The sequence below is a fragment of the Mus caroli genome, unplaced genomic scaffold (genome assembly GCF_978045245.1).
Source record: "Mus caroli unplaced genomic scaffold, Mus_caroli_1 scaffold_11, whole genome shotgun sequence".
In the NCBI taxonomy this organism is placed as follows: Eukaryota; Metazoa; Chordata; class Mammalia; order Rodentia; family Muridae; genus Mus; species Mus caroli.
The window spans coordinates 102992868-103019341 of record NW_028227266.1 but is presented as its reverse complement, the minus strand read 5'-3'; the positions used below and the strand labels follow the sequence as shown (position 1 = coordinate 103019341).

The 26474-nt window shown below is 40.3% G+C and overlaps 1 protein-coding gene across 2 annotated transcripts in view; it reads left to right on the top strand.

Annotated features, from left to right (window-relative positions):
- The window catches only part of Dnajc13 (DnaJ heat shock protein family (Hsp40) member C13), a 106230-nt gene that overhangs the window by 40537 nt on the left and 39219 nt on the right, over positions 1-26474 (top strand). For both annotated transcript variants that reach the window (XM_085827963.1, XM_085827964.1), the window contains exons 17-32: positions 413-534; positions 1651-1726; positions 1931-2026; positions 2946-3089; positions 6338-6420; positions 7812-7965; positions 12476-12579; positions 12663-12822; positions 14031-14093; positions 14730-14831; positions 16560-16664; positions 17920-18122; positions 19169-19253; positions 22458-22612; positions 23265-23310; positions 25651-25805. In XM_085827963.1, the coding sequence (XP_085684089.1) occupies positions 413-534; positions 1651-1726; positions 1931-2026; positions 2946-3089; positions 6338-6420; positions 7812-7965; positions 12476-12579; positions 12663-12822; positions 14031-14093; positions 14730-14831; positions 16560-16664; positions 17920-18122; positions 19169-19253; positions 22458-22612; positions 23265-23310; positions 25651-25805 (1853 nt within the window). The remainder of the gene's footprint in view (positions 1-412; positions 535-1650; positions 1727-1930; positions 2027-2945; positions 3090-6337; positions 6421-7811; positions 7966-12475; positions 12580-12662; positions 12823-14030; positions 14094-14729; positions 14832-16559; positions 16665-17919; positions 18123-19168; positions 19254-22457; positions 22613-23264; positions 23311-25650; positions 25806-26474) is intronic.

Here is a 26474-nt window from a genome sequence, read left to right as displayed (position 1 = left end):
CTAAGCCTCGTTTTGAAGACAACTAATTCCTTTAAAATTCGCTGCAGTGACCGGTGTCTCTTTTGTAGAGTAACTAGAAGTTACTTTCCTTTTCTCCTTTCCTTTCATCCTCTTCCCTTTCCCTTCCCCTTGGGTAAAGCTGAAAGATTGGTGTTAGAAAGTTAAAAGAGGGGGCTGGAGAGATGGCTCAGTGGTTAAGAATACTGACTGTTCTTCCAGAGGTCCTGAGTTCAATTCCCAGCAACCACATGGTGGCCCACAACCATCTGTAATGGGATCTGATGACAGTGTGTCTGAAGACAGCTACAGTGTACTCACATACATAAAATAAATAATCTTTAAAAAAAATTAAAGTTGAAAGAGTTTGTTCTAGATTGCTGTTTTAGGTACCATCTTTCCCTTTTTTCCAAAGGAAGGTGACAGAGAGATTGCTACTAAGATGCAGGAGCTCGCTCTAAGTGAGGGTGCCTTACCTCGACACTTACACACTGCGATGTTTACAATCAGTTCAGATCAGCGCATGCTTACGAATAGGTAAGTTGATGGAGTCTTTGTACATTAGCTTTCTATTTAGATTATAAGGAATTGGGATTGCATAAGTGTTCCATTTTCAGTTGCTCCATGCTGTTCCATGAAGGTTTATGCTAGAATGACCGTTGTCCCTGTTCATGATGATTTGTGATAGGGTTATGGTGGGAGGATCGGGTTCCTTTTTCTGTTGTCAGAGTCTTGATTCACAGTCGTGGGATGGAAATGTAGGAAAGTCTATTTAGAAGCTTCTAAATCCTCTTCATAGGCCCATAATCTACTTTAGAAAGAGAGAGAGAGACACAGAGAGATAGAAAGCGAGGAGAAAAAAAAAAAAAAAAAAAAAACGTGAACATAGTTCCACCCTAAAGTAGGCTTGTTCCAAATCTCTGATGAACCACCTTTCTTCTAGTTGTCACTTAGGTGACAATAAACATAAACCAACTTGTTTACTGTAGGCTGCCTGAGTTCCACCATTTTAACTCTATGTTTTCTGATCCATGACCATCTCAGCTGCCTAGAGCATACCTGGCTCTGAAGTTACAGTTTCCACTTTATAAGTAATAGCATAAACCACTCATCCATGGTTCGTCAGTATCTGTTACACAAACTAACTGTATTGAGTCAAATTATTTGCTGTGTGTTCATACACATATTTCATTTTTTGCTTTCTTTAAATGGGTAAGAACCTATATCATGTTCATGCCAGTCAGATGGCTCACCTGGAAAAGGCAGTGGGTAGCAAGCGTACCAAGCTGAGTCCAGTCTCCTGGACCAATAGTATGAAAGGCAAAACCTACTCCACAGATTTCCCTCTGCCCTCTGCCCCATGCACATACCAGCATGCACAGACAGTACACCAGTGTAATAAAAGACAGTAATGCTTTAAAACAAATTAGAGTAGCTATCAGGGAAGCCCTTTAAATTGGAGGAAATTCATTTCTATTTTGGAAGAGTATCTTAAAGTTCCTCTTCATTATATATTCATTTTTGACAGTTTCTAATATCTGAATTATTTATATGTAGACATATTTCCTATGATTATGAAATTTATTTTTTAAAATTCCTTTGTGTTGTAGCTGAGCTAAAGCAGAAACCTTTCTCAACGTCTGCTTTTTTCAGACAGCTAAGTAGACATCTAGTGGGACTCTGGACCGCTGATAACACAACTGCCACAAACTTGTTGAAACGCATACTGGTGAGTCTACTGAGAAAATGAAAAGCTTTTTTATGCCTATCAGACAGAGTTTAATGATGTTATGTGCACCCTAATGGAGAAGGCGTGTACTCTCGGGCATCCACACAGTGTTGCCCCGGTGGCCAAAATGTAGTGTTTGAGAGTTCAGCTTTGAAGGCAGAATTTTCTTTTCTTTTGAAAATGGACTTTGTATTTTGTTGTTAGCCACCAGGCTTGTTGGCATACTTGGACAGTTCAGATCCAGTTCCAGAGAAGGATGCAGACCGCATGCACGTCAGAGACAATGTGAAAATAGCAATGGTAAGTACGCTCTACAGACCAGGGCTGAGGTGCTGCTGTGCGGCCCTCTTCTCTGGAAGACTAAGCCTGCAGAGAGAGCCGCCCTGAGCGCTGACAGTTACGGCTCCTAAGATGATGTATGGCTAGCTAACTTTTTGTACACTCACAGAGTTGTGTCACTGTCATCACAGTCTAACTATATTGACGATTGTGTGTTTTTCTCTAAACCATTACTGATAATATAGTCAAGGATGGCTTTCTTTAGAAATTTCCAGTATCTGTGGTATTTTATAAAGAATATGGTATTGATTTCTACTGGTAAAAGGGATAAATACCGAATAAAAGCTATGTGTAACTTTTCCTCTTTCAGTATCTCTGTTAATTATTAATGTGCTGAGCTCAGTATAATGGTGCACACCTTTAATCCCAGCACTTGGGAGGCAGAGCTCTATGACTTCAAGGCCAGCCTGGGCTACAGAGTGAGTTCCAGAACAACCAGGGCTACAGAGTGGGACTCTGTCTCTAGATAGACAGAAAGATGGACAAACAGAGAGATGGACAGATGGTAGATAGGCAGATGGTAGATAGACAGACAGACAGACAGACAGACAGGTATTAGTATCTTATCCCCGAGTAAATTACATAAGTGTTTCTCGTGATGCTATGTGGCATTTCTCATGTTATCTTCTGTAGTCTTACTCCTGAGTTTGCATTCACCCCACTTGTATCTTTTCAAGACAGATCATTGTGTGACTTGAGTGGGGAGGTAATTAATTTTCTTGTATAGGAAATTAATTCATTATACAAGTTTTCACTTCTGCTTTTTCACTAAACATGCAAGAAAATTTTTAAAATTTTCTTATTTGAAATTGTGTGATCCAGCTATATATAGTTTTAAAACAAATATGAAAGTAGCTATGTAATGATTTTAATATTACAGGATCAATATGGAAAATTTAATAAAGTTCCAGAGTGGCAAAGATTAGCTGGAAAAGCTGCCAAAGAAGTTGAGAAGTTTGCCAAAGAAAAGGTTGATCTTGTGTTGATGCACTGGAGGGATAGGATGGGCATTGCTCAGAAAGAGGTAAGCGGGTGTTAGGAGACTCTGTGTGTGTGTGTGTGTGTGTGTGTGTGCGCGCGCGCATCTCAGTTTCAACAGTTAAAGAAAAGGAGGTCGTGGATTTGGAAGAAAACAAGGGGATTGTGCATAGGAGGTTTTGGAGGGAGGAAAGGAAAAACTGTGTAATTATTTTCTCTAAAGAATACTTTTTAAAAAGAGGTAAAAAGGGGATGTGTCCTAGGTCAGACTCATCGCAGTTACAGGTGTTAATTCCGATATTTCAGACAAAATATACTCAAACATCAAAAAAATTAACCTTGCCCAATTCTGATTTGTGTTTTCCTCAGTTCTGTGTTTGGGTAACTAATGATTAAGATTTTAGTGAGATAATAACGTTACTCTCTTAAGTTTTCTCCTATGTACTCCAGCTTTCATAGTTTGCTTTGCACATATGAAAATACAGTGCTCTTACCTGTTTATTTAGATCTAAATACATTTTAGAGATACTGTTTACATTTTTTAATTAAATGTATTGTAAATTTTGTGAACCAAACTCAGATGTGGAGTTTTAGTTTCTTCTAGCATGTGCCACAGAAGTTCCTGCAGCCTACACACTTGTATCATGGATGGCGCAGGGTTTATGAACCAAGTGTTGACTTTGAGTCTTTCTAACAACACCTACAGTGTCTTTATTTATGGAGGTGACTTTTTTATTAATTATTCAAAGAAAATCAGTTAGTTTTCACCTGTAAATGGATTTCCAGTCTGTCTAAATATAAGGGAACAAACGTATTGTCTGTCGATCTAAAATTTGGATCAGTCGGTTATTTAAGGAGTTGAGCATAGCAGGTTAATGCTAACTTAGTGATGTATGGCGGAGTGAAGAGCCACTCCACAGGCTTTCAGGCCAGAGCACATCGAGATTGTGCTTGCTAACTAGTGTCTGAGCCTCACCTCGTCACCTACTTAATTATGGCTTTTCCAGGAATGTACTTTCCCTCTTCTTTAAAATTGGAATAGCATCACTCCCCGTCTCTGTCTTACAGAGTTGTTTAATGTTTAAACTAGATCCTTAAAGCACTACGTAGGACCTGTTCATGACAGTTCTGCTACAGCATTTGAGGAGTAGAAATACATACACAGTTGGTTTGATTATTTTTTAGTTTTTAAAATTTACAAGTTTCTGGCTTCAGGTAGTTAAACCCATTTCTAAAGTAACAGTTTTTTTTTCAACTTTTTAAATACAATTACCATATTGTCATAAAATCAAATAAATTTTTAGTGTCTGACTTCATATGTAGTATTTAAACAACATAAGATTGAACCTAATAAAGCTACTTACCTATAAAGTATCTGTTACAACAGTGATTTAGAAGAGAAAATTTGCATTTTTAATACCAATTTTATCTTACTGGTCTGTTGGCATTGTTTGCACAAACTAGCTACAATTTTGAGCACATAATCAAAAATATTTGAGTTGGGAAGATGAACTGATTATTTTTATTCATTTTTTATTATTAATATGCATACTGTTTGGTCTGCATAATGATAATTGATGAAGGAAACAGTGGTTCAGCTTTGTGGCTATCACATACATAGAAACAAACAATATCAGTGATGGAGTGGTCTTGTGCCTTTGTTAATTTAACTGGCTAATCCTAAAGAGATGTGGGATGTTTCTGGGGCCAGTTTCGAGTGCTGTTTGTTGATGCTGTGTGTTGAATTAGTAGTCGCCTTTGCTAATGCTGACTCGTATATTGTGTTGTTGTTTTGGTACATGTGAATTGTTTTTCAGTTTAGGAATTTTCTTTTTTACCTAGGAGTTTTACCTTCTAATTCTGTACATACATTTTTATGAGAATTATTCTTTACTGGTATGAATTTTATATTTTTACCGTTCTAAATTGTTACCACATTTATATGAAAGGGGGTGAATTTAATGAAAGTGTTGATTGTTGTTTTAGTTTGCTTTTTACTTCTTAAGATGGGGCTTTACTGGAACTTACTCCTTAGTTCTCCAGTCTCCCACTTCAGCCTCCTGAGAGTCTAGTTACAGACAAGCACCACCATGCTGGCGGGAAGTGCTTCTGATTTCTAATGCGACCTTTTAAGAATTGGCTTATTCAAAACACTAAACTTTGAATTATTTTGTACTTAAGTCCCTTTGTTTTAGTTTTTATGATGGTGTATGAAATTAAAATTTGTAAACATTTTCATATATAACCAGTAAATTGTATTTCAAATAGAATATTGTTACAGATTAATCTTCATTTAATTTTATTCTTTCAATACTATCGAGTCTATTTTCTTGGTTTATCTGAGTTGCCACACTATGAAGATTAGACTTCCAGGTTGTTAACTGGAGCCACTCAGTCAGTGCTCAGGGCTTGTTACATTGAACATTAGGGTTTTCGTGTCTGAAATATGTATGGTTACACTTAGAGCAAGCGCCCCAGGGTCATGACAACCTTTAAGGATTGTTGGAGATCATCTCTACCTTCCAATTGCGAATCTTACAGATGTACCTTCCTCTGGATCAGGGCCCTGAGCTTTATGGGAGCTTTGAGTTCTACAACTGCCTAAGATTGGAGTTGTAAGCTTGGAAACGCAGATGGCTCCTCTGATGTAAAGTGAAGATGACTTATATTCGTGACATTCTTGTGGAATTTGTATAATAGACACAGCTTGCCAGATTTAGATTCATAGTCTCCTTTTTATATTTTCATCTTAATTTTTTTTTTCTTTTTTACAATTAAATTCAGGACAAAAACCATATGGTGAGTTAAGCCCTTTACATGTGTGAAGTGTGCTGAACTGGCGTGTGGTGTTGTCTTGACTTGCTTTAGTGTTTCCGCCTGACTTTACATTGCTTAGATGTAATGCTGCTTTTTTCCACGTTGGCCGTGCCTCTTGGCTTTGGGAGCAGTGTAATATCATAATTTTTTACATTTGTTATGTTTTTCATGAATTTTTATTAGTTGCATGTAAATGTTTGAAGCAAGTCAGTTTTTGACTTGTAAGTTTTACTGGTGATCAGTGTAAAGGTTGCAAGCCTTGGGGTTGAAACAGTAACTTTTGGTTAGATGATGATATGTGAGCACCTATAAGAACAAATGCTAGCAAACGATCTGGTGTAATTAATGTTATGGGCTGTTGCGGCAGTTTGAGGAACTTGATGCTCCTCGCGTGTTAGGTTTCTGTACTGCTGCCAGGTCTGGTGAGCCTGTTTGGCTGTGAAGACTGCTATGTAGTATATTTGTTTTATTTTCCAGAATATAAATCAAAAGCCAGTAGTTCTTCGAAAGAGAAGACAAAGAATAAAAATAGAAGCAAACTGGGATCTCTTCTATTACAGGTAAACTTGAGGCCTCTCTTCCAGCATTGGTAAGCTTGATGCTGATGCTGATGCTGGAAGAACCAGGATGGATTGTCTCACGCTGAGGTTACTTCTTCTGTCCTGATTGGTTCCACTGACGTGCTTTTACACAGTGAAGGCTAAAGTCAGTCATCCGAGTTGCTTAAGTTATCTTAAGAATTTAGTAAGGCCTGGAGATGATTGCACAAGACACTTTCTATGGAGTCGGATTAGCTGTATACCTACCTTCAGCCATATTAGAAATGGAGTCTTGAAAAAGGTAGACTACAGAGGCCTCAAACTAGACTCACAGCAATGAACATTTGAATGGAAGATGTTTGTACAGAAGGGTGTGCTGTGTGACGTACAGACACACTACAGCTCCCATTGCAAGGGTTTTTTTTTCCCCCTATCTTTTATTTCTTTGTGGGAGGTGTTGCAAAGGCAGAGGGCAGATACAAAGTCAGGGAGATAAGTGGGATTGGGGTGCATGATGTAAAATTTACAAAGAATCAACAAAAAGTAGAGAGAGAGAGAGAGAGAGAGAGAGAGAGAGAGAGAGAGAGAGAGAGAGAGAGATGATAAAAGCCAAGAAGATTGTGAGAGATGGCCCGTGCCAGCCCTCAGACCCTCGCCTCTGCAGCCTTGCAGAACCAGAGAGGCGCGTGCAGGGAGAAAGCACCTGCTTTGTGAGGCACACTCAGGGTAACTGAGGCTGTCTGCAAGGTGGCATGTTCATGTTCTCTTGACCAGTTAAGGTAAATATTGGGTTTGAAAACACGCCACACTACTTGCATCTTAGACCATTTAAGCCATAGGATATCCTTAAGTATATGCTTTGGATTTCTTCCTCAGGAACCCTTGGAAACATGGAACCCTGAAGTGACCCTCTAAGGGGCTGCTGTTTGATAAGTAGCAGATAGGAAGTCCGTCCACCCCAGCTTAGATTTTGTCCACATTGGCTGTAACGGCTTTTCCAGCAGTTCTGCAGAGGCCTTTGGGTCATCTGTGAGTGCCACATAGGTTGCTCATCCTGCACAGCCTGAAATTGGACATATGACAGTATTGTTTTCTAGTTTGAATTTTTGTTAGTTGTAGCTATCTATGTTTAAATTTCATACAACTTTATCTAATATCTTAAAGTTCAGGCTTTCACCATTTATATTGAAAACTTCCAAAATAAAAGAATTTTATAGTGAATGTGTGTTAATTATTAGGTTCTACCAATGACATTTTATTTTGCTTGATTAATACATATTTTATTGTTTCTTGGCAAGGTTTAATAGTCTTGTGCTTGTCCTGCCTATTATAAGATACAGTACAGGCTATTTATTGGTAGGTTTTGAGAAATGCTTGTTTCATGCGGTTTCCTCATTTCATGTGTGTTTTAGGTTTAGTCAAGACCACGCTAGATCGAACCTCATTTGGAATTTTAAAACACGAGAAGAACTGAAAGATGCCCTTGAGTCTGAGATGCGGACATTTAACATCGACAGGGAGCTGGGCAGCGCCAGTGTCATCTCCTGGAACCACCATGAGTTTGAGGTACAGCTTTGTCTTCATAGCATGTAACCGGAAAAAGGGAAAGCACATATGTAGCCACATCGTTATCTTTCCCCATGTAATATACCAGAAAATACTGGGACATTCTAGTCTTTGCTTGAGACCAAAAAATTTAAAAATGCCTTTTAATAAGCTATTCAACATACACTGAGAATCATGCATGAGTTTGAGTAACCTTGGCTTGTGCGTGCAGATCATCTTGGCATGTTCCCCCACACCTGGGACTTTAGATTTGTTCTTTATTGGAATGTAGATTTTCAGATTATGATTTGATTCTGGTTGCTGCTTTGTTAAACTAATAGATGTGAAGAACAGAGAACATACATGATAGATAATTTTACCTGGGTATTTAAGTGTATGTATGAGTATGATGATGTGTGACATGCAGTCGTGTGCTATGTGTTGTTTTGCTTATTCATGGAGCATAACATCAGAGCCATCTGTGTTTGGTATTAAGCATGCTCTGGGCTTGTTGCAAAAAAGCAGAATAACCCAGCAACAATGGGCTTCTCAGAGCATATCCTCATTGCTAAGTGATGCATGATTGTATATAATTAAAACCAATGTAACCATTGGTCAGACATACTCCTGCTGGCTTTGCTCTTTAACCCAGCTTCTAAAGTATATCATTTAAATGTACTCATCCCCTCCTGGAATTTTTTTTGCATACTTTATTTTAAGGCACTTGTAGTCTCCTAAGTTTCCTTTGATTCTTTTCAGTTTTCTCAAGTCTTCTCATCCCTGTGGTCACAGCTGACCTAGTATCTTTTTTTTTTTGGTTTGGTTTTTCGAGCCCTGGCTGTCCTGGCACTCACTTTGTAGACCAGGCTGGCCTTGAACTCAGAAATCCGCCTGCCTCTGCCTCCCGAGTGCTGGGATTAAAGACTTGCGCCACCACGCCCGGCTCTGACCTAGTATTTTAGGGTTCCAGTTGCTACAATGAAACACCATAACCAAAAGCACACTGGGGAGGAAAGGGTGATGTGGCTTACACTTCTACATTGTAGTCTACCGTGGAAGGAACTGATGCAAAGACCGTGGAGGGGTGCTGCTTGCTGGCTTGCTCTCATGGCTTGCTCAACCTGCTTTCCTATAGAATCCAAGACCACCAACCGAGTAATGGGACCACCTGCGATGGGCTGGCCTCACCCGCCCCCCATCACTAATTGATAATTTGCCCTAGAGACTTGCCTACAGCCCCAATTTATGGAGGCATTTTCTTAAGGGTCCCTCCTCTCAGATGACTTCAGTTTGTATTAAGTTGACATAAAACTAGCCAGCACCACTGGGAATTAGTTCTTGGGCCTCTTATTTATATTCATCGCTTGATTCATCATCTCGTGATTATGTTGTTGTTGTTGTTGTTGTGTTTTCTGAGAGCTCGTCAGGTTTTGTCTCCTGCTTCGGCTTTCTTTCCTACACTCCGTGCATATGTTCATCCACAAGCTGGATATATAATGCTCTCTCCCCAGAGTTACACTATCGTTCTTCCTACTTGTCTTGTAGTGTTTTGGTCGTAGCAAATCTTACTGTATGATCATCACTGCCTTCACCCTTGCCCTCTGTTCCATGTACTCCTGTACTTGTACATGGTGACAAGGTCATCTGATTCCCAGTCAGGCAGAGTGCTGGACGTAGAGCCCAGTGCTGCAGTGCTGGCCTGACATGGGCGAGGCCCTAGGTTCAATTCCCATATTGCAGCAAACACAGATGGGAGTGGAGTGTATAATTTCTCTGCTTAGGCCTTAGTGCACCTGGTACTTGTCACCTCATGTACTATATTAATCTGAGTTCTTGAAATGACTTCCCTGTGTATCCCTCAAACAAGATTGGTTTTGCTTTGATCTTATCTCATGCTTCTTCTCCCTTGGTTCCACTCACACTAACTTCCCAGAAACACCACATATTCTTAACCCAAGATCTCTCTACTTAATGTTAGCCTCTGCCTAAAATAAACCTTTTTTCCCTGGAAGGCCTCATAATTTGTTTTCTCATCTCCTTCAGGTCTTTTCTCCAGTGCCATCATCTGATAGACCTTCCCTGTCTATCCTGTAAAAGCAGAGTCCCCTTCGTATTACACATACGTTCTGTGTGTTCCCTATCCTATCCACAGGCCTGCTTCATGCTAGAGCACTTACTATCACCCAAAAATTATATACACGGATTTCAGGTTTCAAAACTATTTAAGATATATTTTTAGCTGTTCCTCCACAACTTCATGCATGCACACAGTATATTTGGATCCTACTCATCCCTCCACTTTACCACCAACTACTCCCAGAGGAATCGCCACATCCCCTCACCACTTCATTCCCTAATTGTAGTTTTGGTCCTGGCTGTTCTGGAACTCACTCTTTAGACCATGCTGGCCTCAAACTCAAGATCTGACTCTCTGCCTCCTGAGTGCAGGGAATAAAGGCGTGTAACTGGCTAAGTCTAATGAGTGCTGCCCCATATATGCTTGGTAGGAGCATGAGCAGCCAGTCTACCAAGGGCCACACCCCTAAAGACCCTGCTTTTCCCTCGCCTCGCAGCCACAATGTTCAGTAGCTCCTTAGCCAGGGACAGGGAATGTTGACTGGCTTGGTCTTACGCAGGCAGCCAGCAGCTAGCCACCGTTGTGGTGCGCTCCTAAGTGCACTGGCCCTGTCATTTCCAGAAGACACTGTTTCCTCTGGCCCTCCCCCACCTCCAGCTCTCACAGTCTCTGCTTCCTGTTCTTCAGTGTCCCCGACCCTAAGAGGGAGAGTGTAATAGAGATGTCCCACTTAGGTCTGATTAGTAATGAGTCTATATTAACTATCGTATGCTACAGAACATTCCCTCTAATGAGGACTAAGAGCTGCATTAATCTGTGGGGACACAGATCCATGCTTACGATTTATTGAATTTTAAATTTTTACATGTTTATGTGTGTGCTGATGTGAGTTTATGTGTACCATATGCATCCACCTGCAGGAGCCAGAAGAGGCTCCTGGAACTGGAGTTAGTAAAACTGCCTGATGTAGGTGCTGGGAACTGAACCTAGGTCCTCTGCAAGAACAGTGTGTGTTCTTAACCCCTGAGCTACCCGTCCAGTTCCTAGAATTGCATACTTAGAAGGCAGTTTGCTACTGTGTTCATTTAGCAAAATAATCATAGTAGGCTCACGTCTGAGGCTGCAGATCGTTGGCTAGATCCACTGTACCAGGCATAAGTTTCCTCCTGCGCAGCAGCCTTAAACCTAAGCTGAACTTTGTTTTACGACTGCTAAATCCCCAGTGTACAGAATAAGAATAGTGCTACCACAAGATGGATGCTCAGTAGTAGAAATTGAGTACATTGAATATTCAGAATCTACAGAAGAAAAGGAAAGTGGATATAATATACTAATGTACTTTTTTTATAAAGCAGTTGTTTTAGACTCTGTATAGAGAATTTTGATAATGTCATCAGGGAATTAATTTTTTACAGTTATCCATAATTCTTTCCTTGTGATTAGCAGCCTAAGTTGTGAGGGTCCTGGTGCTCTTCCAGAGTCTGGTCCTGGGTCTCCCTCACACATGCCCTACCCTGACAGTCGAGAAGGGCTCCTGAGGTATTAAGATGTGCTTACCATGTTGATAGTAGGCCTTGATGTTGATCAGGCACAAAGGACGAGCTGAAGCAGCCTTTGTGTGGCGGGCAGGCAGTGCTGCAGGGAAGACTGTCCCCTCTGCACAACTGTGGAACTCCAAACTGTTGAAGCACAGCCATGCATAACCTGTCAGTATTTATCTGAAATAGTCACAGTATAGGAATAATAGAGGCCTCAGAGATGGCTAAGTTCAGATTCCCAGCACCCACACTAAAATGCTAAGTGTGCCACTAGCTGTTCTTCAGAGTTTAGTTCCTAGAACCAACTGTACCTCCAATCTGAAGGGATTCATTGCCCCCTTCTGGCCTACACAGGCACTGCACACGTGTACACAGACTTACATGCCAGCAAATTATTCATACATATAATAAAACATAGAGGGGACTGGGCAGTGCAAACATGGCAGCACACATTTGCACCTGCATTGCTGGTCAGAGACAGATGGAGACGGCAGATCCTATAGCTCAGGAACAGCTGGTCTAGACAAGATGGCAAATTCCTTAAGATAGAGGAGACCTGTAGAGGGTTATACCCGGTGTTGACCTCTGGCCTTTACACATGCTTGGAGACACACACACACACACACACACACACACAGAGTATATTACCTTTTCTTTTTTTTTTTTTTTTTAATGATAGACTCAGCCAGGCGTGGTGGGGCATGCCTTTAATCCCAGCATTTAGGAGGCAGAGGCAGATAGATCTCTTGAGTTTGAGGACAACCTGTTCTACAGAGGGAGTGAGTTTCAGAATAGCCAGAGCTACACCAAGAAACTCTGTTTTGAAAAAAATCAAAAGGAAAGAAAACAAGTGTTAAGCCATGAATAGGAAAAAGTCTGTTATAATCTAAACTGGTGTTTATGTTTGTTAATAAAGGTTAAATATGAGTGCCTGGCAGAGGAAATCAAAATAGGAGACTATTACTTGAGATTGTTATTGGAGGAGGATGAAAATGAAGAAAGTGGATCAATAAAAAGATCGTGAGTCTCTTTTCATATCTCCTTGGTTTTGCTGTCGCTATTTGTTTCCTGGTTGTTTCTATTGAATCTCTTTTTAAATCTAGGTATGAATTTTTCAATGAGCTCTACCACCGCTTCCTGCTCACTCCAAAAGTTAACATGAAGTGTTTGTGTTTACAAGCCCTTGCTATCGTTTATGGCAGATGCCATGAAGAAATAGGGCCCTTCACAGATACGAGATACATCATTGGGATGTTAGAAAGGGTAAGGCCACTGTGGGGGAAGGGTGCTGATAGATAGCGTCAAAGCTAAGCTGATGGCATTGCCACAGTGACTTTCTGCATGAGTTTCTGTATAATAGCTATTACAGTTATTTAAATTTTACTAGAAGGCATAGGAAAATACTGGTTTGTTTTTTTCAGCTCTTGATTTTGAGCAACTTTAGTGACTTTGCCAACTTTAAATGTGGGAGAAAGCAAGAGGTGTATAATAGAAATAGTAACTTCCAGAGTTGTATCTTTGAGTTTTCATTTTGGAAAAAAATCATGAATATTTCTGACATTAAATTTTAAAGTGTGAAGACAGTGAAGTTGCTTAGAACACTGGTGATTTTAAAAAGGAAATAAGTTAGCTTATATTTTGTTTTATGCAGCTTACCATTCAACACTTGAGCATTGGGGTGGAGTGAACTTGGCTGTGATGTATTTGATGCAGAGTATTTCCTTCATTCTTGCATTAGTATTTATATTCTTCTGTTTTAACCATTTTAATGTTCACACACTGTATGAAAGAGAGCCGTTTCACAGCCAACCGTGATTGTTGTCAACTCTGAGGCATTGCTTTATGGAAAGTTCATGAAGCAGGCAGCACAGCCAGTGTGAAAACCCTGTTGCTAGCACTAACCTGAGCAGCACCCTTGAGTCCTTTGTTCTCTTTGGTTTGTGTGTATGTGGGTGGGGGAGAGGTGTGGTGGTCAGGAGCTTTCTCAGTGGCCTAGGCTGCCTGCAAACTCAGTGTATAGCTCTGGCTGTCTTTGAACTTGGGATCGTTCTTGTTTCAGCCTTCCAAATGCTAGACTGATAGCCTGTGCCACTATGCCTATTGTGCAGTCCAGAACCCTAACTGTCACTCCAAGGGACTGGAGGACTCTGGGCACTGTGCTTTAGGCACTTGCCTTTCCCTTCTCACTGACATTCATTTCAGTGAACCGTTTGCAAGTCTAGGGAATTTACTTCATGTCTCCTAAAAGCTGTAATGACATAAGAATATCTTCCCCTCCAGGAAATTAGAGAAGTGCTACACATTCGCATGTAAAGTAAAACACTTAAGAATTGGAGTGATTCAGGCAGACAGCTGCAATTGTTTCTTTAATATCTCAGAACTGATATTTCTTAGGAGCTGTCTTTGATTTTGTGAAGCTGTGTCTGGATTTTTTTATCCACTGTTGACTGAATTGTCATTTATTTCATCAGTGCACTGATAAACTTGAGCGGGATAGGCTGATCCTCTTCCTCAACAAGCTGATCCTTAATAAGGTACAGTATTCCCTATGAGTCACTGTCACTTCATAAGGTACAGTGTTCCCTATGAGTCACTGTCATTTCCCAGGCCTGCGCCCAGGCACTGCTGACCTGTGGGGCTGCTTTTCTCTTAAGACAAGAACTGAGTTTATAGAGGGAAAGGTTTGCCAGTTTTCCTGAGTGGTCTGTCCTGGTGTTCCAGGCGCTAAATGGAGCCTAGTCCTTTATGTTTACAGAAACAGACAGGAGGTGCTGGAGGTATGGCTCAGAGGTAGAGCACTTCCCCAGTGTGTGTGCAGCACTGCATAAGTTGGAACATGGAAGAGTTCTTTAATGTATCATTTTGTTTCTGGTTATTGGATAACCTGTTTACTGATGGGCAGGATAATTGTAGGGCTAGGGTTTATCATGCCACTTTGTCTTTATTGGGGGAGGAAAGTGCTTACTCAGACTGTATTAAATGGACATTCTTACATGATCTCTTTATGGGATAATTTTGTCTTTTGAATCCAACAAATGCCAAGTAAGTATGGTTGCATGCCAGCATGTCTAAAGCAATTCCACATGTGCTCACCCTAGAGAGTGTTCTAGGTCACTGTACCGATTGGAGAGGAAGGCTTTCAATTATGCAAAGACGCTTTCCTCTTTCAGAAAAACGTTAAGGACCTCATGGACTCGAACGGCATTAGAATTCTTGTGGACTTGCTAACTCTTGCACATCTCCATGTGAGCCGAGCGACAGTCCCCTTGCAGGTACGTTTGCTTTCTAGCTTCTACAAACTGTGTGTTCCTTGGATACAATTTTAGACTCACAAGAGTCTTTGAAATCTGCACCTGGGTTTGTGTTTCTCCAATGATTACAGTAGCGTGAATGCTGGGAGATTAATGCATGCAAATAAAAAGGAATTATTACCATCAGAATCAGTTTTATTACTTGATAACATTTGTCTTTTATGGAAAGGTAACTGTATTGCTAAAAAGTGGCTTGGTTTTAATACAATGTGACCTTTCAGTTAATTATTGGATATGTAACTAGAATATCATCACTGACAAACATCAAGAATATATTTTGCCCTAAGGCCACTGGGGACATTATTCAAACCATATAACAGGACAAAGCCACCAAGGCCTGCTCTGGCACTTGATTTAAAGAAAGATCTATACTTTAGCCTATTTGATGTTTTATGTCTTCAGATACATTTTTCTGGTTCAAGATATTTATGACAAAAAGAGCCTTTTAAATATTTTAGAATGGGGCATTTTGGGGTTTGGGTATGACTAATAAAAATCACAACACTTGTTAAACACCATTGTAGTATACTAAGACTGATCTGGAATACATTCACACTCGAAACCCCTCAGTAGCCCTGCGTGGTGGTTACCATCACTCTTCTGTTTTGCAGCACAGAACCTGAGGAGCAGAGCCTAAGTGCATTGCCACCTGAAAGCTCAGAACCAGTTAGATCCAAGAAGTTCAGTTTTACTTTATTTACAGTTTATTTAGCCATTTTGTTTTAGTTACAGTTTAACTATGAAAGCTTATTATTGCAGGAGTTATTTACAAACCATGGTACACAAAACTTACATTAAAAACTCTTATCTTCCCAAAATATTAAAAAACTAAGAATTGTCTGTGATGCTAAGAGAGAAAATTATTTTAAAAAACAAACAAACTAGTTTTTCTAATTTTAGTTAGTTTTGTCTGTGATCCTGGAAGTTGGCAGCAGTCTGAGCCAAGAGTAGTTGGTGGTTCTGTGTCCCCATATTTATATTTATAATCAATGGAAAGGAAGGGGTGGATGAACGGAGGAGGCAGGGGAGGTACAGGGAATCGAGTGCTGCCCACTTCTGCCCTGCTTGAGTATGGTTGAGCAGGTAGATGCCTGTGACTCACTAAAGCTACAATGGACTGAGACTCCACTGCTTATCATAGGAGTAGATTAGGAAAGGTTTCCCTGGTGAAGTTACAGTTCATTCTACAGAGCGGTCTTCAGGTAGAACCTAAGCGTGTGCAGCAGCAGCCGCCGCCGCTGCCGCTCTTGGTCTAACAGTGTGGGGAAGGGACGGGAAGTGTTTACCCTGCTGAAGCCTGCTGCGCTGGTGCTTTGACACTGATTCTAGCTGCTTACTGAAGCCCAGTTCACACCTCTCCCTGAAAACTTTAATATGTTGGACTTCATAGTTTCAGGTTAACATTTGTTTATTATGTTATTATTTGCAGAATTCTTTGCTACTGAAATTTTAGTGCCCTGAGAATTTATTAATGGCCACAAGGAATATAGGTATCCTTAAATTTAGATAAATGAGTGAATTTAGGAAATTGTTTATTAACAAAGAAACAACATTGACTGTTCCTTGGGCATTTGGTCCTATTTCTGAAGGAATTTAAAAGAAAAAAAAAATCTTGCGACCAAATTTGGTACTGTGTAAGTTGTTTAATGGCATCTGCCTTAGAAATAACTGAACTTTCTTGTATCATAGAGCAATGTGATTGAAGCGTCTCCAGATATGAAGAGAGAGAGTGAGAAGGAGTGGTATTTTGGCAACGCAGACAAAGAAAGGAGTGGGCCATATGGATTTCATGAGGTGTGTACTGTGTACAAACTTCTTGGAATTTCTTCTTTGTTGTTTTTTTCTTTGAGAAAGACTCTTCTAGATTTTACCGTGTAGCCCAGACTTGATAGATACGAACAGCACAGATGAGCAGTGTCATACCTGGCAGGCCTGTCTTCTTATGCCCTCTTATTTAGTACTCATATAGATGTGCACTATTTAAGTTTAGATACTATTTTTATTTATGCAGATGTAAGTGTTGGTAAACATATGCCACATGGGTGCAGGTGCCCAAGGTGGCCTGAATAGGGCATCAGATGGCCCAGAACTGGAGGGATATGTTTTTATGAGCCACCTAATGTGAGTGCTAGGAACTGAATCCTCTGGCATAGCAGGAATTGCTCTTATCTTCAGAGCCTTCTCCCCAGCCCCAAGAAGTACATTGCTTTAATCTGATTACTGTGTTCAGTACCAGTGGTCATATAACTCTGTTTCCTCCTAAAGAATTAGGTGACTTAGGGTTCGAGAGATGTACATCTGTGTACAGAATGTTACATGGAATCTTATAAGGCAGTTGTTACAGGACTGATACTCAGGAAGTAGTGTAGAGTTTTCAGTGAATTGTATACAGTAATGATTACTGTCCTAATTATATGCTACTGAATACGTTTGGTACCAGTGTGGGGAAGGGACAGAAAGTATTTAACCTGCTGAAGCCTGTGCTAGTGTTTTACTCTGATCCAAGCTGCGTACTGAAGCCCAGTCCCCCCATAACACACCCCCAGAAAAAAAAAACTTTAATATGTTGAACCTCATAGTTTCAGACTTGACATGGTAGGATCAAATTTTTAATATGTGCCAAAGATGAGAGAGTATCTGTTAGTTCTGGAGGCGAGAGCATCCTCCTTCACCACAGGGTCTGACCCTGGCCTCCTCGGCTCAGCCTCTTAGGCTCAGTCAGAATTGGACCAAAACAGTTTTAAGAGAGCCAAGCCTTCTCTCACATAATTTGGTTATTGTCCAGTCTGCCTATTATTTGTGCATTTTCCAGTGGTCTTTGTACTCTTCTGTTGGCCAAGTGAGTGCTTATTCTTACATTAATAGTCAACTTTGGGTTCCTGAAAAGCTGCTGGCAAGATCTTGTGTATTTCTAGTATATGTGCCACGCTGGCACATAACTGTCTCCTAGTGGAATGTTGTTTTTTATGTACCGTACTGATATAGAAAACATTGGCAAATGTTTCATTTGATATTGTGTTTGTAATAATGATGCCTTCAATCAATTAAGATGCAAGAATTATGGGCCAAAGGAATGTTGAATGCAAAAACCAGATGTTGGGCTCAAGGCATGGATGGATGGCGACCGCTCCAGGCGATACCTCAGCTTAAGTGGTGCCTGTTAGCCAGTGGGCAGGCTGTTCTGAATGAAACTGACCTTGCTACCTTAATACTGAACATGTTGATCACAATGTGTGGATATTTTCCAAGCAGGTACAATGTCATTAATATTTTTATGACTAACCGGGGCTCTCAGACTTCCTCTCCTCCCCATTATGTAATGTTACAGGGTTACTTACTATAGCAGCCTAACAGAGGTGTCCTAGGTGACTTGGGATACGGCTTCCTTGAAACAGTTATAAAGAAATAGTTGGCAAGTTATATTGATGTGGTAGAAACTGGAAACAGCCGTTTCTGGGAGGTGCCAAATAATCTTCCACAATGTATACGCACCAGCTAGGCTCTAGCAGTGGTAACAATCCTAATATTCACATGGGTTAGATAGGAATGGTTGGAAACAGCTCCCTGTAGTCCATGTCAGGGGTAGGTGCCAGATCTTGATGTGCCAGGCTGGCCAGGCCTGCTGCTGAAGCTGGGATGATGGTCAGTCCACAGCTCACTCCACAGGACCAAGCAGGCGAGGATTTGTTTCCTGTAGTAACAAGTACATTTGTGACCTTTACCTAGATAGAATATTTCAGTCTTCATAAAATATTTGTATACATATCATTTTGTTTTAATGCTATTCTAAAGATATCTGCTAGTTAGAAATTACTAGAAAATACATATATAACACTCTGTGTTCATCTGCAGATCTTTAAAATTAGATTAGATTCAAGCCATACAGTTAATATTTAGAAATAGTAGTGCATTGATTAAAGCTGTATTTGAAGAGTACCGACCATCATTAAACTAAGGTTTAAGTTTATTTGATAAAGCTTGATAGAGCCTTTGGGGGGACTGTCCACAGACAGTGTGTTAGACAACACAAAGTTTAATCAATTAAATAATAAATAAGAGTCTTTGGCTCTTCTAGGGTACTGTTTTTCAAGGAAATCTTATGGAAGGAAATGAAGTCATATTAAACAGCCAGTAGATTTAAACCAAATACCTAATCATGTTCCCAGCTGTATGAGAGCTTAGTCTTCATTTACAAAAGAGGAAGGTAACTTGCTTCATGCCTGGTAGAATGCCGTATGCTCTGAGTACACACTTTCCAGGAAATACAGTAAATGTTGACCATAGGAAATATTTTCTAGGGACCAGGATAATGCCATCATTCGTCCTCTGCCCAGAGTGAAAAGACTGCTGTCAGATAGCACCTGCCTTCCCCATGTCATCCAGGTGGGTCCTCGTGTGCTGCCAAGCTAGAACACTAATGTAAAAGTCATGTGATCATACTGTAGCTCTTAGCTTTATTTCATTATAATCCATTTCGTTTTCATAGAGCTGAACCCCAAGCTACATTTGTTTCATTTATTCACTTATTCTTATTTTCAAGTCTTGTTTATTTTTAGTGTGTATGGGTGTTGTTCCTGTGTATATGTCTGTGTGCCATGTGCATCCCTGGACCCCTGTAGGCCAGGAAAGCGTAGAAGGTCCCCTGGATCGGGCTTACACCTGGTTGTGAGCTGCATTGTAGGTGCTGGGAACCAAATCCAAATCTCCTACAAGAGCAGTCTATGTCCTAACTGTAGAGCCATCTCTGTAGCCACAGTTCTGCATTCTAAACTAGGTTTTTAATCTGGGTATACTGGAAATGAAATGTGTGATGTCTTCTTCAGATCCCAGATTCATCCAAAAGGGATTTTATTTAGAGTCTATTCTTCAAAGTCACATCGCTGTGGGAGCTGCAGTGGTGCTCTCCTTTGTGCTGCAGATTGGCATGGGGCTGCAGGGGATACAGCAGCCCACAGATAAGGGAGTGGTCATTTCTCTGACAGGTGGAGCACACCTCGCTAGTGTTTTCCTCAGGGTTTGACTGTTTTCAGATGAGGGTTTGTTTTCTTTGTTTTGTTTTGTTTTGTTTTGTTTTGTTTTGTTTTGTTTTGTTTAGCAACCACTTCAAAGCATAGAGTTGGGTATGTAAAGTATCCTAAAATTTCCTTTCTTTCTGCATTTTGTTGTTCTTTTGGAATTTACAGTACCTATACCTGAGACTAGCATAAACTTTAGAGATATTTAGGTAAACTTCCTGTTTTTTCCTTATTATTAGAATTATTATTATTATTATTAGAAGTATGCACTCGTTTTTCCATTAATACTACATAGGCCTTATGATCTGCGGTGGTGATTTTTGCCATTTGACATCGAGAGTGAGAGTTTATATGTTCTTACATTTATGTGTTACATTATGTGGAAAACACTGATTTCTGAACTTGAGAACATAATTAACATCAGCATATGTTATAGTAACTTTTCTATTGCTGTAGAGAGACACCATGACCAAGGCAACTCGTATAAAAGCAGCCATTTAATGGAAGGATTGCTTACAGTTTCAGAATCATAGTCCATTAGCAGCATGACAGCAGGCAGACTTGGTGCTGGAAAGTTAGCTGAGAGCTGCATCCTGTCACTAGCCCATCCCTAGTGACACCCTCTCCAGCAAAGTCACACCTAATCTTTCTAATTCTATTAAAGAATTTTGCTCCCTGGTGACTAAGCATTCAAATATACGAGCCTATGGGGGGCCATTCTTATTCAAACCACCACAGCATGCTTATACATATGCTTTCCTATTATGGACATTTCTGTTCATATGTCTAAGTGAAAGTGCACTGTAAGCTTTTTTAACTGTTACTAGCGAATCCCAGAAGAGCAAGAGAGTATGTATCTGAGGTAATACGAAAAGAAAGGGATTTGTGCTCATTGGATCCTGTCAACATGAAGATAAAGTACCCAGAAAAATTGTCTCCCAAACATTCTCCAGGGTTTCTAATACTGAAAAGAAAAAAGTAAATGCAAAGAGCATTGCATTGGAGGTCAAGATGGTTGAAAAATACTTAAGCATTGTCTGTATAGAATGGAACTTGGTCGATGAAGGGTATCTATTTTGAATAATCAAAACTTTTAGTGGTATCTGAAGAGAAAGGAAAAATGTGATGAATTTGGCCCCCATTCCTCGAAAGAAATACTCTCATCTGGAACTCACCATGTAAACCTGGCTTGTCCTGAACTGCCAGAGCTCTCCTTGCCTCTGCTTCCTGAGTGCTGGGATTAAGGTGTTTGGCACCGTGCCCTGCTAAATTTAGCATCTTCTGATGGCATATTTGCCTGTTTATTTTATACTGGATTCTAAATATTTCTTAAAATACTTTCCCTGTAGTTTAAAGGAGCACTTTATCTTGCTGGAACACAGGTAACTCAGGCTGTTTTCCAAGCACTGTGCCCTGCTTAGATAGGGTCCTGTGTCTTCTCACTGTTTTGGCCATATGACGGACAGCACAGCTTAAGAAATCAGTGAGTGATATAGTGCACAGTGAATGGATGGTCTCGGTTTTCTTGTGCAGGACAACTTGAGATACTCTGTTGTTGATTGATAATGTAAGGCAAAACTCAAGATTTGCTGTTTCCCTACCTAATCCCAAGCTACATCTGTCCTTCACATTTGAGAAAATCCTACATGATTGTCCTTGACTGTTCCTTCCTAAACCTTGTCATAGAGTAGAACACTGACTGCCTTGTTGAGCAGATAGGACTTAAAGCAAGAGAAATTTAATAGTGACTTAAAAGACAAACAGTTGTTCTTTCTCACAACTGAGTCTAGACTATTGGCCTGTCACCAAGAGCCAGTGCTTGCATTACACCCTGTCCTCCTCTTACTGAAACTATCAGCCTGTCAATAGAGCCAGTGCTTACACCCTACTTTATATGCTGGGTTTGGTTTTACTAGTAGCAATTAACTTCAAATTTGGGGTTCTTTGGAAGCAAGTATTCATTGAAAATTGAAATGTCACCTTTATTATGTAAATAAGAAGTATAACTAAAATGGCTTAGCACACATTCAGAGCAGTTCTGCTTAGATCTTTGTGAGCCTGGATGTAGTGAGTGGCTGAGGGTCCCACAGTGTCCTAGAGCCCATTGTCTTTCAGGGCCTTGTGGCAGTGGCAGCCTCTGAGTTTCACTTTAGCCCTGTTCTCATTCTTGTTTTTCTTGTCAAGTCCAGTGTCCTTCAGAGAGGTTTTCATTGTGTCATTTACTTGAAACTAATGCAACACAGACATGCATGACATGGGTGTATACACCTGTGATCATGTGCACATAAACACACATGTAGACAGCACATGCATGTGCATTAGAAATACTCTCAAGCAATCAACTTTGCCTGAACAACATAACAAAACTAGCTTTGGACACGCTCGGGCTTTTATCTGATCATATTTTGATCAGTTCTCAACAGTTTACTGCATTGCTATCTGCAGTAAATGTAGAAGGAGCCCTTTTTAAGTCGGTTTCCAGTCCTATAACAAGTTTACTGAGTCCCATGGATATAAGAAGTGATAACCTCAGCATAACTCACCAAGCAAAACATTTTATTTGCTTTTTCAGTTACTGCTGACCTTTGACCCTATCCTTGTTGAGAAGGTTGCCATCTTATTACATCACATTATGCAAGATAACCCACAGTTGCCTCGCCTCTATCTCAGCGGAGTGTTTTTCTTCATCATGATGTATACAGGTTCCAACGTGCTTCCTGTTGCTCGGTAAGACCATGAAGACCCTGTCTTAAATTACTGTCTGTTATGTGTGGGTGGGTGCGCTTAATAGGAACTTTTGCAGCATTGCTTTGTCATTATAATCGTTACCTTAATTAAAATAACTAAACATTTGGAAAGTAGAAGAAAAGAATTGTGCCGGTTTACTAGAACTAGTATTTGAAATTGATTTTACTATATGTATGTATATATTTAATATAAATACATTTATGCTATACATGGAGTTGTGTATTTTGCTGTCTAAAATAAATATTTTTTATATAACTATGTAACCCTTAAGATCATCAAAATCTTTTTTTTTTTTTTTTTTTTTTTTTTTTTTGGTTTTTTCGAGACAGGGTTTCTCTGTATAGCCCTGGCTGTCCTGGAACTCACTTTGTAGACCAGGCTGGCCTCGAACTCAGAAATCCACCTGCCTCTGCCTCCCAAGTGCTGGGATTAAAGGCGTGCGCCACCACGCCCGGCAAGATCATCAAAATCTTTATGGCACACTTCAGGCCTTCAAATATGGGTTTATGAGTTGCCCTTTTATTTGTTTTTTCACCATTTTAAAATTTATTAATGATCCAGTCTTTAGAAGCCTTCAGACTAAAACCTGATCAGTTTCTCTATCTGAAAGATACTCTGGTTTTTTTTCTAGGTTTTTAAAATATACACATACCAAACAGGCTTTCAAGTCTGAGGAGGTAAGCACATTAGCTGACCCCTGAACATGACCCTGAGTGTGCTGTCTGTTTAGGCGCTCAGTTTAGGTGTCTGCAGGTCCTGGTTACCAGTGCTTGAAAGTAGGTATTATGTTTAGTAATTCATTCACATTCTTTGCAGTACCCGCACATAAAAAGGCTAAGCAGATGTTTAAAATGAAAATAAAATATGCTGATACTGACATCACAACCATGAATTACCCTTTGATAGCTTTTGGTGGTTTTTATAAAGATGTAATCATATACTGAAATCTCTTAAGATTCATTAATGCTTGAGCTTTTTGGTTCAGACCCCAAGGCAGACATGCTTCGAGGTTTCTTTTAAAGCTGCGCTGTGTTCGAGTGCTCCCAGAGTGCTCTTGCCCTTACCTGTTAACTGTAGTTTACAGAGAGACTTCACTGTCATTGGCAGGTATTCCTAAGTCGCTAGGCTTTTGCTAGAGCATTTAATTTTTAGATTTTACCCAAAGCTAGCCACTGTTGAAGACACTGAAGATTGTTGTTAAAGCCACTTCAGTATGTTAGATACTAGACAGTAATGAAGGCTTCATAGAATAGCCACTGAAGCCCTGAGAATAACAAGTTTGCCTGGCACTATTAAAGGAAAACAGATGAAAAAAAAGAAAGACTAGAAATAATGATATTTAAATAGCATGTCTATCTAATATAGAAATATAGGTAGTATAGAATCTATCTTTAGTGGTAGAGAGAAAATAGTTATACTTAATACCATATTAGTCATTTGGGCATCCTTTCTCCTTCACTTCTGTGCATCAGTAGATAGGTAATATCTTAAAACAACTGGGCATGGGGGTTGTGTGTGTACCTATGTGTGTGTTCTCCTGAGTACCTATGTGGAGGCCAGAGGTCAACCTGAGATGTCTGTCTAGTTACCTCGGTTTTTGAGACAAGCTCTCTCACTGAACCTGAAGACTGATGTTTTGCCTGGGCTGGCTCCTCAGTGAGCTCCAGGAGTCTGTCTGTCCTTGTGTCATCTCCCCGCATTCCCAGGGCCAGGGTTACAGCTCATGCTGCCCATTACGCTTTGATGTGGGTTCTAGGCCTGTAAATTAAAGTCCTCATGCTGTGGAAGAAGCCATAGCAGTTGGAGCTGTCTCCCAAGACCCTGAAAACTTTTATTTCAGAAATTATTACTTAAATATTTTTGAATAATTACAGCAATATTCTATATGTAAGGATTACCAAATAATAGCACTCTAGAAAGCAGAACAGCAGATTTTTTTTCAGCAGTTTAACAGTAAATTTATCATTATTGTTGACAAAAAGTCTGAAAATGCCCCCTTTTGAATTTGTTTCTACACCTAGTGGCAAATGCTTGCTTTCCATTTCTATTGCTATCCTGGAAAAGGAAATCATGTTACCTAGATAGAAGGAAGAAAGACATATGTTCACTAGGACCAGATGTCTAGCCTAAGAAAGAAGAGTTTTACAATGCAGCATATTAAATTGTAAGCCAGGTGTGGACTTCTTGATCCAGTTAGTTGTAATTATTTTAAATGAACCTCCTGTAGCCCTTAAATTTTACACACATTGTATGAGAGCAGCCTCTTTAGATCTGGATTTCATGGCTAACGAGATGAGATGGCTGAACAGGTAAAGATGCTTGCTGCCAGACCTGGAGATCTGAGTGGAGGTTCTAGGACCCATATGGTGGAAGGTAGGAGCCTACTTCTACAGGTTGCTCTCTGATCTCCACAGGCATGCCTTGGCACACGGACTTGGACACATACACACACACACACTTGTGCATGTGTGCGCCCTAAGAATTTTCAAAAGGAGCTTGATTTACTTGGTTTTGAGAATGGCAGGTATGGGTAGGAGCTGTAACGATTGGAATAGTGCGAAGTAGATGATGGATATGTTGGATGTCTCTATGGCTCTTCCTTGTTGTCCATCATTGTGATCCATGGCCACAGGTTGGCTCAGCATTCTTACTCCTGTGTGGTGATATAGGTGACCCTGAGACCCTTAAGGCTGCTGCAAAGCTGGCTGTTACTGCTGCCCTTGATGTCACATGTCACTGTGTTCCTCCAATTCCCTAGAGCACAGAAGTGGTTTGTTCTAGTTGGGCACTGTGTTAGTATGTTTGTTTGTTTGTGAGTTTTGAGACAAGGTCTCTCTACATAGCCCTGGCTACCTGGCCTTGAACTCACAGAGATCTATCTTCCCCGGCCCTGGGAGTGCCCCACCATGCATGGCCTTGTGCTCCTCTCTTACAATGTTCAAATTATTCATTTATCAAAGTCTTTAAAGGTGATTTTATTCTAACTACATTTTTTCTATTTTTTGTTGCTTTCTAAGACTAAAGGACAAGATATTTTTCAGAGAAGTATACTTGGACATATCTTACCTGAAGCAATGGTTTGCTACCTAGAAAATTATGAACCTGAGAAGTTTTCTGAGATTTTCCTTGGTGAATTTGACACTCCAGAAGCAATCTGGAGCAGTGAGATGCGGTGAGTAAGTCCTGGCGGGGCTGCATTGTATTGTGTTTGCTGCTCATCACCTGGCCTGCTCTCCATTGCAAGAAGAGTTCGTACCAGTTTCCTTATGTTTGAATTCAACTAATAGGCTTTGACAAGGCCTGAAGCTATCAATGATAGCAGTTGATAAATTACTGTTACTAGAGCCTCTGTATGACCTGTTACCCTAAAGGGAATACTGTCAAGACACAGCTTTTGCATTCTTGGAAATAGGCCCGTACTTCACAGATTTTGCCTACATACATAGAATAGATTAAACAAGAGATGCCCAAAAGAATTTTGATAAGTGTTTTCTAGCATGCATGTCTTGTATTACAAGGAAAAGACTTGCCATGGAAAAGCCTGTAAAAACACAGAAAAAGGCAAGACACAGAGGTGCATGGCGGTGTATAATATTCACTTGTCCATCCGTGGGAGACATGGCTGTTCATAGATCCAGGGTGACCGCTGCCTTTTGGAAGCCCTCACCTCTATTAGCTGCGACATTTGATCTTGGAGTCACTTAGTTCTCAGGCCAGCTTTACATTTTCCGTACCATCTATTTATTATCATTGACTTTCTGGGATAGGCTAACCTTTAGGCTTGTTTTATGCTGGCCACCATTTTTAATGGTGACAGTCTGTATGCCAATCATTTTTCTTG